Source organism: Sarcophilus harrisii, chromosome 3 (assembly GCF_902635505.1).
Source record: "Sarcophilus harrisii chromosome 3, mSarHar1.11, whole genome shotgun sequence".
NCBI lineage: Eukaryota > Metazoa > Chordata > Mammalia > Dasyuromorphia > Dasyuridae > Sarcophilus > Sarcophilus harrisii.
In genome coordinates, this window is record NC_045428.1 from 567,277,371 (window position 1) to 567,289,551 (window position 12,181).

At 43.1% G+C, this 12,181-nt stretch overlaps 2 protein-coding genes across 11 annotated transcripts in view; one reads left to right on the forward strand and one right to left on the reverse strand.

Annotated features, from left to right (window-relative positions):
- SPATA21 (spermatogenesis associated 21) overlaps positions 1-10,220 on the forward strand; it is a 32,708-nt gene extending 22,488 nt beyond the window's left edge. For 4 of the 10 annotated variants that reach the window (XM_031962766.1, XM_031962765.1, XM_031962764.1 and 1 more), the window contains 6 exons: positions 2,019-2,156; positions 3,548-3,619; positions 4,034-4,151; positions 5,957-6,123; positions 9,469-9,646; positions 9,936-10,220. In XM_031962766.1, the coding sequence (XP_031818626.1) occupies positions 2,019-2,156; positions 3,548-3,619; positions 4,034-4,151; positions 5,957-6,123; positions 9,469-9,646; positions 9,936-9,987 (725 nt within the window). In that variant the 3' untranslated portion in view covers positions 9,988-10,220. The other 6 variants (XM_031962762.1, XM_031962768.1, XR_004233374.1 and 3 more) reach the window with 6 other exon arrangements.
- NECAP2 (NECAP endocytosis associated 2) overlaps positions 1-12,181 on the reverse strand; it is a 96,273-nt gene that overhangs the window by 50,098 nt on the left and 33,994 nt on the right. The gene's annotated exons all lie outside the window — the stretch shown is intronic.

The window sequence follows — 12,181 nt, forward strand, 5'->3', positions numbered from 1 at the left end:
AGGGAACATATGTGAAGGGAAACACAAACAGCAGAAGAAATTCATCCTTCTGTTGCTATGGAGCTGCCAGTGACCCACTAGTGATATAAGTGTGTTTTTCTCTATGGGGTACCTCCTTTCTCTGCTGGGCATCTATTATGAGCTGTTATTCTTTAATGCCATCTGCTGGTCTTTAGTTGCAAAGAATCATCTTCGAAGGAGTATCCATCAGCTTTTTATAAAGCATATATATTTATAAAAGTATGGGCCTTTATAAAGCCCAGTTTTCAGTTTAGTTCTCTTAAGTTGCAGACCCCAGACAGATAACTATAGAGAATCATGTGCTTTTAAAGTAAATCTCTATCTTTTTCTCTTGCTGCCTTCTTTCAGGCTGTTTTCCGTCTAAACTTTTGACTTGAGTAGAAAAGCTCTTTTTCATTTCCATAATGCCAGTTAGGGTCCATACATATCCTAGAAACTGAGTGAAGAAAACTCCAAGAAATTCATCTTAATTTCCTTCAGCAATCAATTCTCTTCACCATCTGTACCTATGTTTGTAAGCTTCAGAGACAATAGGTTTTATTTTAACTCTATCTTTCTTAGTAACATACATAGGGCTACACAAAGTACTATTGAATTGAGCTGGAATGTTCCTCCTGTGGGGGTGGATGAGTGGATAGAGAGGGAGAAAAAATTTAGGGAACCATTCTTCTCTTTTGGTGGTCACGCAACCAGCATTCATTTATTATTAATCTGTCTCTTGCCTGAGCAAACAAAAAACAGTAACAAAAACAAAACTCTTAAAAAATAAAGTCCTTTATCCACTATTGCACAGTCCAGGAAAACAAATTCCAGTATTACCTGTGTCTGAAGATATGTATCTCCTCCCTTGGAATTTAAGTTTATCAAGCCTCTGAGCCAGCAGGTGGTGCAATGGAATGAGATATTTGTAAAACGCCTTTAGCACAGTTTCTGGCATATAATAGACACTATATAAATGCTTCTTCATCTCCCTTCCCCTCTCCATTAGAAGGGGAGTGCTGTTTCATCTTCATTTCTTTTGGACTCATGATTCATCATTATGTTGATCAGAGGTCTAAAGTTTTTGAAAATTGTTTTTATATACTATTGTTATTATAGTACATATTACCCTCTTAGTTTTTATTACTTTGTTCTATATCATGTCTGAAACTGTCCATTTCATTATTTCTTATGGAACAATAATATCCTATTTCATTTAAATATCACATTTTGTTTGGTCATTCCCCAACAGGATGATATTCCCTTAGTTTCCAATTTTGAGCTACCTTAAAAAGGTTTGCTTATTGGTATTTTTTATCTATGTGCTCTTTTCCTCTTTCTTTGACTTTTTTGAATGTTATAGGCCTGACATGCATAGCACACACATATCTGTATATGTCTGTATCTGCATATATATATATATATATACACACACATACATATATACATACACATATATCTATATACAGATACATATAAAGATATTAAACAGAGAGACAAAAGGAGACAGATAAAAACAGGCAGAAACAGAGACAGAGACAGAGGGAGAGAGACAGAGACAGAACAAAGAGACAAAGAGAAACAGACAGACACAGACAGAAAGAAACAGAGACACAGAGAGACACAGAGACAGAGTCAATGGGTACACAAAATTTAGTAACTTTCTGTTCACAGTTTCAAAATGTTTTCTCAAATGGATGGACTAACAGTACACAAGGATATGGTTTCCCGAAGCCTCTTCAACATTTGTCTTTTTCCTCTCATCATCTTTGCCATCTCTAATTGCTAGGGGTGGGTGAGGCAGAACTTTGAAGTTACTTTTACTTACATATCTGTGATTATTAGTGATTTGGGGTGTTTTTCCATTTCATTATTGGTAGCTTGGATGACTTCCTTAGTCTTTTGAAATCTTTTCATTCTTATTCTTTTTATCTTTGTTCACATCCAGGAAGAGGGAATGGTGCTCATTATTTCCTTAGCCAGTTCCCTCCAGTGATTTACTCCCATTTTCCAAATAGCTTTTAGAGACTACTTCAAGTTTTTCTGTGGTCCTGGAGAAATTGACATCCACAGCCTGAAGAACATCCTGTCAATAGTGGGAATATCTAGGACCCAAACTGAGATGGCTGATGTCCTGTTAAGTGCTGATGTGAATGGTAAGCAAACCCTTTGCCAAGGGTCCCTTCCCCTTCCCCTGACAACTCCCTCTCTCTCTGCTGAAGACCGACACTGGAGTAAAATGGGACCTTCACTGGAGGTCATGAGACCAGAGTTTTAGATTTGTCCCAGGCACTGACACATCTCATAATCAGTGTGGGATTTTAGCCATTTCATCTCACCCCTCCTGGCCCAAGTTTTCTCACTGGTCAAATAATACCTGCCCAGCCCAACTGAAACATTCATCAACTCTTCCCAAGGGAGTATCATGGAATCGTGGAATGGGATGTCATCCAACCCCTTTGTTGTATAGAGAAAAGGAAACTAAGACCTTGAGACATTGCCCCATTGACTGGTCTACAGCTTAGCTGTTTTATGGATGTCTGTGCAAAGTAACAGAGAGATATCTTAAGTCATCAGGACACAATTTTCAAAATGCCTTGAAGCACCAAGCTACATCAAGTGACCCAGGGCTTTTTTAACTCAAAGAAAAAATAGAGATAATATGATGAAAATTTTGATGCAAAAAAACTTGAGTGAGTCCCAGTCTTGCAGAAGAGAAGTAAAGGAAGGGGAGATATGGGTAGAGGAGTTAGGAAACAGAGGATAGAGTGGGGTTTCTGCCCTCAAAAAGGTCTCCATCTGAGAGAAAAGATCAAGTTCAGCTTTAAAAAAAAAAAAAAGAGAGAGAGAGAAGACCAAGTTCCTGCTTAGTGTACAAAAAGTGGTGGATTTAGTAAGCAGGGGAACTGAATTCAAATCTGGACCCTTCCACTTCACTTGAGTGACCTTGAGAGAGCAGCTTACATCTATGGGCCCCATTTGTACTCTGTCCTGAGATCTCAGTATAATCCCTAAAATGATCAAGTTGGGCTAAGATGAACTCTAAGCTTGAAATCTATGATCCTACATTCCCTGAGTTGTCTCTGTTCTGATGGTTGACACACAATCGCTTCACTTAATCTAGCTCCCAGTCTGATGCGCACACATGCGTGCGCACACACATACACACACACACACACACTTTTACATGTGTCCCCATCCTGGGTAACCTTCCAACCTGATAGGGAAGCCTAGTCCTGAATCTCAGAAAGCTCTGATTAGGGGGGGAGATAGGAACCACAAATTCAGTAACTCATTCACTCATTCAACAAGCATTTACTAAAGTTGATTATTGATTACAGAAAACTGTTAAATAGTAAGGAAGGCAAAAAAAAAAGTTTAGGTAAGAGATGACCTTTTGTCCTTATGGAGGTAGGAGAGGGAATGGCAGAACTAAACCATGCTTTGAAAATAGCTCATTTCCAAGACAATCATGTGGCTGAGGGGAAGAAGGCGTGGGTGGGAGTTGGGAAGGAGACTTTGTGTGAACTTTTGAATGTTTCTGCAGGTGATGGACATGTGGATTTCCGAGACTTTCTGTCTGTCCTGACAGATACTCATCGGTTCTGTCGATCTGTGGGTGAGAAGGGGCCCTTCTGGGTGAGGTAGGGGTTAGGGGATAAACTGAGTGATCAGAAGGTGAGAGTGCTGTACAAAAGACCCAAAGCCTGCCAGACTGATGACCTGGCAGGGCCCTCCTCCTAGCCCACCAGCCTCATCACCAACATAAGAAACTGGGGCTAGAAGAGGCTTCATTTCATTCATTCATGCAATGAGCATTTAATAAGCTCCAACTGTGTACAAAGCACTATGCTAGGCTTATGAAAATAGAAAGTTTATATAAAATAGACTCCCTGACTTAAGAGAATATGTAGTTCAGGGTAGGGGTGGGAAAACACCTCCCCACACCTGGTTAAGGATAATCCATATTACACGATAAAACCTAAGGAAATTATGACTAGTAAGCTGATGATGCTTTCCACTCTTCTCCCAGAACAGAACAACAGCCCTTCATCAAATATTCGAAATCCCCATACTCTCTTCTTTGAAATCCTGTCCCAGTTGGTAGAGATGCTAGCTTTGCCTGAAACCTCTTTGGAAGAGATCACCAAGTGAGCCTAGGGGGCTGGGAGAAGAGGGTGGGGGAGGGAGGGATTTGGGTGACAAGAGAAAAAACTGCTCTGGGGGACAGAAGACCTGACCTCAGGTCCAGCTCCTATAGGTCTCTTTATCTCCACTCATTTCAGATGAAATAATGGAAATAAAAAGGCTTTTGTAAAGCATTATACAAATAGAAAGCATGATGCAATTATAAGATATTATTTTTAATAAAATATATGATCATGTTAGTCAGGAAAATCTGAATTCAAATCCATCTTCTGACATTTTCACCACCTATATGACCTTAACCAGTCATTCTATTTTTATGTGCTCTAAGGATCTGCCCAAGATTCATCTATTAAGTCAGATTAAATTTATATCTTTTTCTCTATCCCTAACCTTCCATAGCTATCTCTCATCTCTTTCTGTCATATTTCTCTATCTCTATCTCTCTGTGTATTTGTATATCTCTGTCCTTATATAAGTTCTCTCCCTCTCTCTTTATGTATTTATATATATGCACATATATACAATCTGTCTGTTTCTATATCTTTTTTTTTTTCCTGAGGCAATTGGGGTTAAGTGACTTGTCCAGGGCCACTCAGCTAGGAAGTGTTAAGTGTCTGAGGCTGGATTTGAACTCAGGTCCTCCTGACTTCAGGGCTGGTGGGTGCTCTGTCCAGTGTGCCACCTAAGTGCCCCCTCTATATCTATTTCTTTATTTACTTCTCTAGCTATCTCTGTTTCTCTCTATCCATCTATATTTGTATCTTTATTTCTATATCTCTTTATATTTATCTAGCTTCCTGTCTCTATGTAGACCTTTACATATCTATCTCTGTATCTCTCTGAATCTATTTCTAAATTTCTTTACTTCATTCTATCCCTAGATCTCTTTCTATCTCTTCTCTAGCTAGTTTTCTATATCTGTTTTTAAATATCTGTCCCTCCATATTACATACACACACACACATATATAGCTTTATTTCTTTCTCTACATGTATATGTCTATGAATAGGCATATACATCTAAAACCACAGGAGCAGCCTTCGATTTGCTCTGCCAAAATGCCTCTCAGTATATAATGTGGAATATTATGGGCAATATTATGAGGAATATGGGCAACATGGTGTACTGGCTTGCTATAGAATCACTGAGATAAGGGTTCAAAGCCTATTCATATAACTTAACCCCTGAAGGGCCACAGATAACCTCCACATGTAAGATGATAAGTTAGAGATAGACTTGCAGACCTGCTCAGGGGAGGGAGTTCCCCTGCCAGGAGTTCCCTACACCAGTGAAACTTGGAACAGAGCAGTAAAATGGAGGCAGCCAGGTTGTGGTGTGACCATAGCACTGGCTTGTTATCAGAAAGCTCTGAGTTCAAATCTTCCTGGGACACTTACTAGCTGTGTGACCCTGGGTAAAGCACTTCACCTTTATCTGCCGTGGTATCCTCATCTGATCTGGAACTAAATGCATCCTCTTCCAAGAAAGACTTAGCTTTGTTCATCATTAACCATGGGATGTTAAACAAGGCTCAGAGACACTTTTTTTTTTTTTTTTCTGGAAGGTGGATATAATAATATTTGCATTCCTTGCCCCATAGGACTGTTATGAGGAAAGTGTTTTTTTATAAACCTTAAAACTTTGTCAAAATGACAATAGACCCAGGTTCATTGATTCTTGGACCTAAAAGCACCCATCCATCCCCTTTCCTAGCCAATGGGCCCCCATGGATGCCCAGAATTCACAACATGGACATTTGCCAGTTGACTTTGGGCCCAGGGCTGAGTGGGGGTCTCTGATTCCCCAGTTATTATCAAAAGAAGATGAAATGTATGTCAAAGTATAAAGAACATTCTGCTAATAGTACCCGACAACCTCATCCCCACAAGAGAAGCTTCTCCCGAACTTCGGATATTACTCCACAAGAGCAAAAGGTTTTGAACATCGTGGACCGGATCAAGCGGCAAAACCATTGTGAGCCCCCTCCCCCCCACCTTCCTTCCTCACCAGGGTGGGGATACCAGACCGTGGCAGAGGGAAGCCAGGGGTCCAGGCTGTGCCATTCTCCCCGTTTGCAGAGTGGGGCTATAGAGAGGGAAGGGGGAAGCCTTCACCAGGGAATTTTCTCTGTCCCCCAGACTCTGGAGTCGGGAAACATGGGCTTTATTTCAGAGTTTTTCACCAATTAATTGTGTGACTTGAGGAGAATCATTCCAGCCTTTATTGGCCTTGTCCCATTCACCCTACCCTCAATGGGCTTCTATTTCCTCATCTATAAAATGAGAGATTTATGCCAGATGATCTATGAGATATTTCCCCATCTTGACCTCCTGTGTTCTAAGGGCCCTCCCAGCTCTGACATCCTGTGTTTTAAAGGCCCTCCCAGCTCTGACCTCCTGGGTTCTAAGGGCCCTCCCAGCTCTGACATCCTGGGTTCTAAAGGCCCTCCCAGCTCTGACCTCCTGGGTTCTAAAGGCCCTCCCAGCTCTGACATCCTGCATTCTAAGAGGCCTCCCAGCTCTGACATCCTGGGTTCTAAGGGCCCTCCCTGCTCGGATGTTCTGTGTTCTAAGTCCCTTCAAGTTCTAACATTCTGTTTTCTAAGAGCCCTCCTAGCTCTGACATTCTGTTTTAATTTTTATTTATTTATTCTATGATCTAAGGTCCATTCTTATTTTTTCTATGCTCTGAGTTTCTTTCCATTTTAAGTAAATCCATTCTAGTAAATATTAAATGCTCACTCTGGGCAAGCTTTTCTCATATTCTCAAGGAGCTTGTTATACTGGGGGTGGGGTGGGGTATGATAACATAAGTAAATAGGAAGAAAACTGAGAAAGCCGTAGGGAAGGACAAAGAGGGAGGGAATAGGGAAGACAGAGGGAAAGAGAAAGAGAAAGAGAGAGACAGAGACAGATATGAGATAGAAGGTGCACGCCTTGTTTGCTACTGCACCCAGGACACTCTAGAGAAAATGGCAACTGAGCTGAGGCTGAAGAAGATAAGAAGTGTGGGAGGCAGTGCTGAGAAGGCAGGGCATTCCAGGTACCAGGGAAGGTACTAGAACGGCAGGTTGGGATGTCCAGTTTGGCTGGAACAGAGTACTGTGAACAGGTGTAAGGAGAAGGGACGTTGGAGTCACATGATAGGGTGCCTAAAATGCCAAGTTGGGTTGTCTGTATTTTATCTCAGAGACAATAGGAACACCCCTAAAGGTCTCTGAGTAGGAAAGTTGGGCATACTAGACCTGGTTGGGCACATCTTAAGAAAAGACAGGAAGTTTGTGCAGTAGCCCAGGCAAGATGAAGATATGAAAAAGAGTACTTGACATAGGGAAGGTGCTTCATAAATGCTTCTTAGTTGCCTGAGGGTTATGTAAATGCAAGAGAGAATCTAGATGGAATACTGACAACAACGTGGCAAATGATTTAAATGTGGGGAGTAAGGGAGAAAAGATAAAGGCCAGAATGGTTTCAAAGTTACACCCCTGGATGACAGAAAATGGTGTTGCCCTCAGCAGAAACTGGGAAGTTGGGGCAAAGGGAGATTTTAGTGAAATCGAGTTCCTTTTTGGATCTGTTGAGTTTGCAAGGTTAGCAGACCATCCAGGTGGAGCTAGTCCAATGGTCAGCAAGTTCAGCAAGCCATAGGGATGGGAGCCAGATCTTCACTAAATTTAGGGGAGCTGATGAGGTTCCCCAAGAGAGAAGATGTAAAGATGGAGGAGGGCCAAGACAGAACTTAGGGAAAGTCGGGAGGACAGGAAGGAGGTTAAGAATGACTCAGCAAAGGAGCTGCTCTTCTAAACACTAGGGCTGCTGTCACCTCTGTGATGTTGGGAAACTCACAGGCTATCTCTGAGCCTCTGTTTAGTACTCTAGACTTTGTAAATCTGTGCTACAGAGGAACAGACACTTAGGGGACAGTCCAGGAGAGAGTAGGCAATGTGGAAACCAAAGATAGGAGCACATTAAAAAGGAAAGCCAAAGAAAACAGAAATCTTGGCCTGATTCCACATTCCTCTCAAGTATCAGCCCAGGGGTGGAGGATGGCTGACAGTCAGAAGCTCCAGGAGGGTCAAAGATAATGAGGGCTGAGGAACAGGGCAAGCTGGGTTTGGCAGGTGAGGTTAACTCGGTAACCTTGGAAAGAAGATTTCCTGAGAGGGCTGGGAAAGGGGGAAGCCAGGTTACAAGGAGGCAAAGCTATTGGAAAGGAAAGGGAGTGAATGCAGATGACTTAATAAAAAATAGGGAATAAAAAGTAAGGAACAAACTGGAAAAGAGATATAGGCAGATAGCTTGAGAGGAATGTGGGTTCAAGCAAAGGTTTTGTTTTTTAATGTTCGTATCTTTTTTTTTTTTTTACATTGTCTAGATTTCCCTTCTTGTTTCCTCTTCTCCCCTCCTAGAGAGGCAGCCCTTATACAAATAATTTTAAAAGGAAAAAAAAAAGGAGGAAAAAAAAACTTAAATCGTCTTTTAAAAAAAGGATAAAGAAGATTTAGTAGATAGAGATTAAAAGAGAGACGAGTGATCTCGGGAACAGACTGCCAACAGAAACTGATCTCAAGCAGAGAGATCAGTCTTGGCAGGAAGAGGCCATTTTTCTTCCTCTGAGATGAAAGCAGAGGAGTCAGGAGCAGGGAAGAGGTGGAGGAAGTTTCTAGTGTGTGTGAGTGAGTGGAATAGTGGCAAGAACTTCAGAGGCCACCAAGTCCGATCTCATTTTCCAGGTAAGGAACCTGGGAGGTTATGTATTTTGACTAAGATCAAACAATCAACAATGAATTATTAAACAGTGGCAAAGTCTGGAAAAAGTCAGGAGTGATGTTTTGCCCTTCAGAGATAATCTGGTCAGATGGTGGAAAGAGGGTGAGATGAAGCTATCTGGGAAGGAGAGTTTGCTCGGGAAAGAAGGAAGGTTCTAGTGAGCCGAGTACAAGTCCCAGCTGTGACTTTCTGTGTTCTAAGTTCCTTCCAACTTTGACAATCCCTGTTCTAAGGTCCCTCCCAGCTGCGACATTCTATGTTCCCACTGACACCACACACAGCCCTGATGTACTATTCCTTCAAATCTCCCGGCTCTGACATTCTCAGGTCCCTTCCCACTTGGACAAATTATGACCCAGCCTGACTTCTGCCCAGGGCAGAGGCCCGAAGCCTGCTGGGTTTCTGTGGCATGGGGGCAAGGAGGAGCTCGCAGGGACTCTTGTGTTGGGTGCCCCGCTTTCTTCACATACATCCCGGGGGTTGAGCATGAGGGCCGAGGGTCGGGTCGGACTGCCTCTCCAGCAGCTCTCTCTGTCTCCCTCTCTACCAGCTACCTTCCTACAGAGCCCCTACGCACCCCAGGCAACCACCTATCCACTGTGCCCCCGGCTGGACAAGAAAGGGTCTCGTCGGAGGCAGGGGTCTCACGTCGTCTTGGAAGAGTATAAGCCCATTGACCTGACCACTGACTTCAGGACCTTCTTTCAGATGGGAACCAAGGGAGGCAGGTGGGCCTAAATGTCAGGCACTGCTCATCTCCCCCTGGTTCTGGAAGATTAGGAGCTGGGGCCTAGCTTCTCAGGAAGGGGGACCCAGTGGCAAGGGGAGGTTGGCTCACCCTGGATAGGTAACTCTCTTCAAGTCCCTTCCCTTGTCTCCCAACCCTGCATCTGAGACTGAATTAACTCTTCTCCAAGTGACCGGCTCTGCTTCTTCCTGTCCTTTTTTCACTCTCCCCCCTGAGAAGCCTGTCCCCCCCTTCCTCTCCTGCGTCCCCATTCGCTTTTTTTTTTACAGGCAGCTCAGACCCGCTCTTTGTAAGTGGTTCCCCTCAATGAACACATACTAAGGGCTGCCGGGAGCCCCCAGAACCCTTCCTCCCCTTTGGCTGAGGCTCTTCCCAAGCCTGGGGACCCCAGGAGCCGCCTAGGCTAGGTACCGATCTCCATGTTCATCCTCCCCAGCTAATAAACAGAAACGTGCCGTTGCTCAAATCCTGGTTCCCGGTGGGTAGCCATCAGACAGGGGACTCCTGAGGATAAAGACCATCTCCCTCTCTGACTGAAATCCCCCAGGGCAGGGAACCGACCCCCCATTAGGCTTACAGGCCCCTAATGCTGAGGCTCTGCTTCCTGAGGAAGCTCCGTCCAAGCAGCTGGTTCTTGAATGCATCCAGGGCAGTCCCCAGGACTTCTTCTGGGCTGAGGCCCCCTTCCTTCGAGCCAGCCCACTGCCACCACAAATCCCTAACTAGGTTCTGGGTTCCTCCTAAAGAAAGGCCCGCCAAAGAACAGTTTCCCTGGTAGCTGAAGCCCTGGGAGCCCGCTTTCCACAGTCTGAACCCCAGGGGAAGGACTAGCTCTCTCACATCTCCCTGTAGACCACCTGTCCCTCCTAAGCATGCACGTCTACCACTTTGACTTTGCAGTAACTAGACTCGTGTTTTTTCCCCCAGAGGGGAGGGAGAGTTAATGATAATGATTACTAATGATATCAGGACCCATTCTATAGAGCTGGAAGATGGTGAGAGAACTTGAGTTCAAGCCTTATGAGAATGGTCTGAAGGGAGCGGTTGGGAAGGGGGGAGAAAAACCCAAGGGGATATGTATAATGGTGGATGTGCAGAAGAAAGAAGTACCTGGTTCACTGGTGGCTCATGAGCTAGAGGCCTGGACCTGGAGTCAAGACCTGAGTCTTGAACTCCACCTGAGTTCAAATTCAGCCTTGGGCATTTAATTTGTCTCTCTCCTGAGGTTTGCCTGAGATTTCTCCACAGAAGAACAAAAGGACAAGAACATCAAGGGAATTAACGGAGAAACATCTCACACACACACACACACACACATACACACACACACACATATACACACATACACACACACAAAGTACGGTGGGCTAGCAGTCCCAGCCCTAAAACTATATTATAAAGCAGCAGTCATCAAAACCATTTGGTACTGGCTGAGAAATAGAGTGGTGGACCCCTGGAATAAGCTACTCACAAATCACACAATAATAACTACAATAATCTGGTATTTGATAAATCCCAAAACTTCAGTTTCTGGCGGAAAAAACCTCACCGTTCCACAAAAAGTGCTGAGAAAACTGGAAAAATGTCAGAGAAACAGACCTACATCTCACACCCCATACTAAAATAAGGTGAAAATAATTTGGATAAGGATGATACCATAAGCAAATTAAGAGAGCAAGGGATAGTTTACCCATCAGATCTTTGGAGAAGGGAGGAATTCTGACCAAAGAACTAGAGGAGCAGCTAGTTGGTGCAGTGGCTGGAGCACCAGCCCTGAAATCAGGAGGACCTGAGTTTAAATCTGGCCTCAGACACTTAATAGTTCCTACCTGTGTGACCCTGGGCAAGTCACTTAACCTCAATTGCCTCAGCCTCCCCCCCACCAAAAAAAAAAAAAAAAACATTATAAAATACAAAATGGATAACTTTGAATACATTAAAAAGTTTTTGTGTGAACAAAACCAACAAACAAGATTAAAAGGGAAGTACGAAACTGAGAAGAAAAACTTTACACCCAGTGTTTCTGATAAAGGTCTCATTTCCAAAATATAGAAAACTCTAAATTTATAAGAATGTCATTCCACAATTGATAGATGGTCAAAGGATATGAAAAACTTTCAGATGGGGAAATTAGTCATCTATATATAGTCATATAAAAATAGGTTCTAAATCACTTAATTAGAGATTTGCAAATTAAAACACTGATTGGCTATGACATACTTCTCAGACTGGTTCAGATAACAGGAAAAAATGATAAATATTGCAGAGGATATGAGAAAACTGGGACATTAATCCATTGTTGGTAAACTTGTGAAATGATCCAGCCACTTTGGGGAACAATTTGGAACTAAGCCCAAAGGGCTATTAAACACTGCATACCCTTTAATCCAGCAGTGCTTCTACAGGGTCTGTATCCCAAAGAGGTCATAAAAAAGGAAAAAGACCCACATGTGCAAAAAACGTTTATGGCAGCCCTTTTTGTAGCAACTAGAAACTGGAAACCGAGTGGACGCCC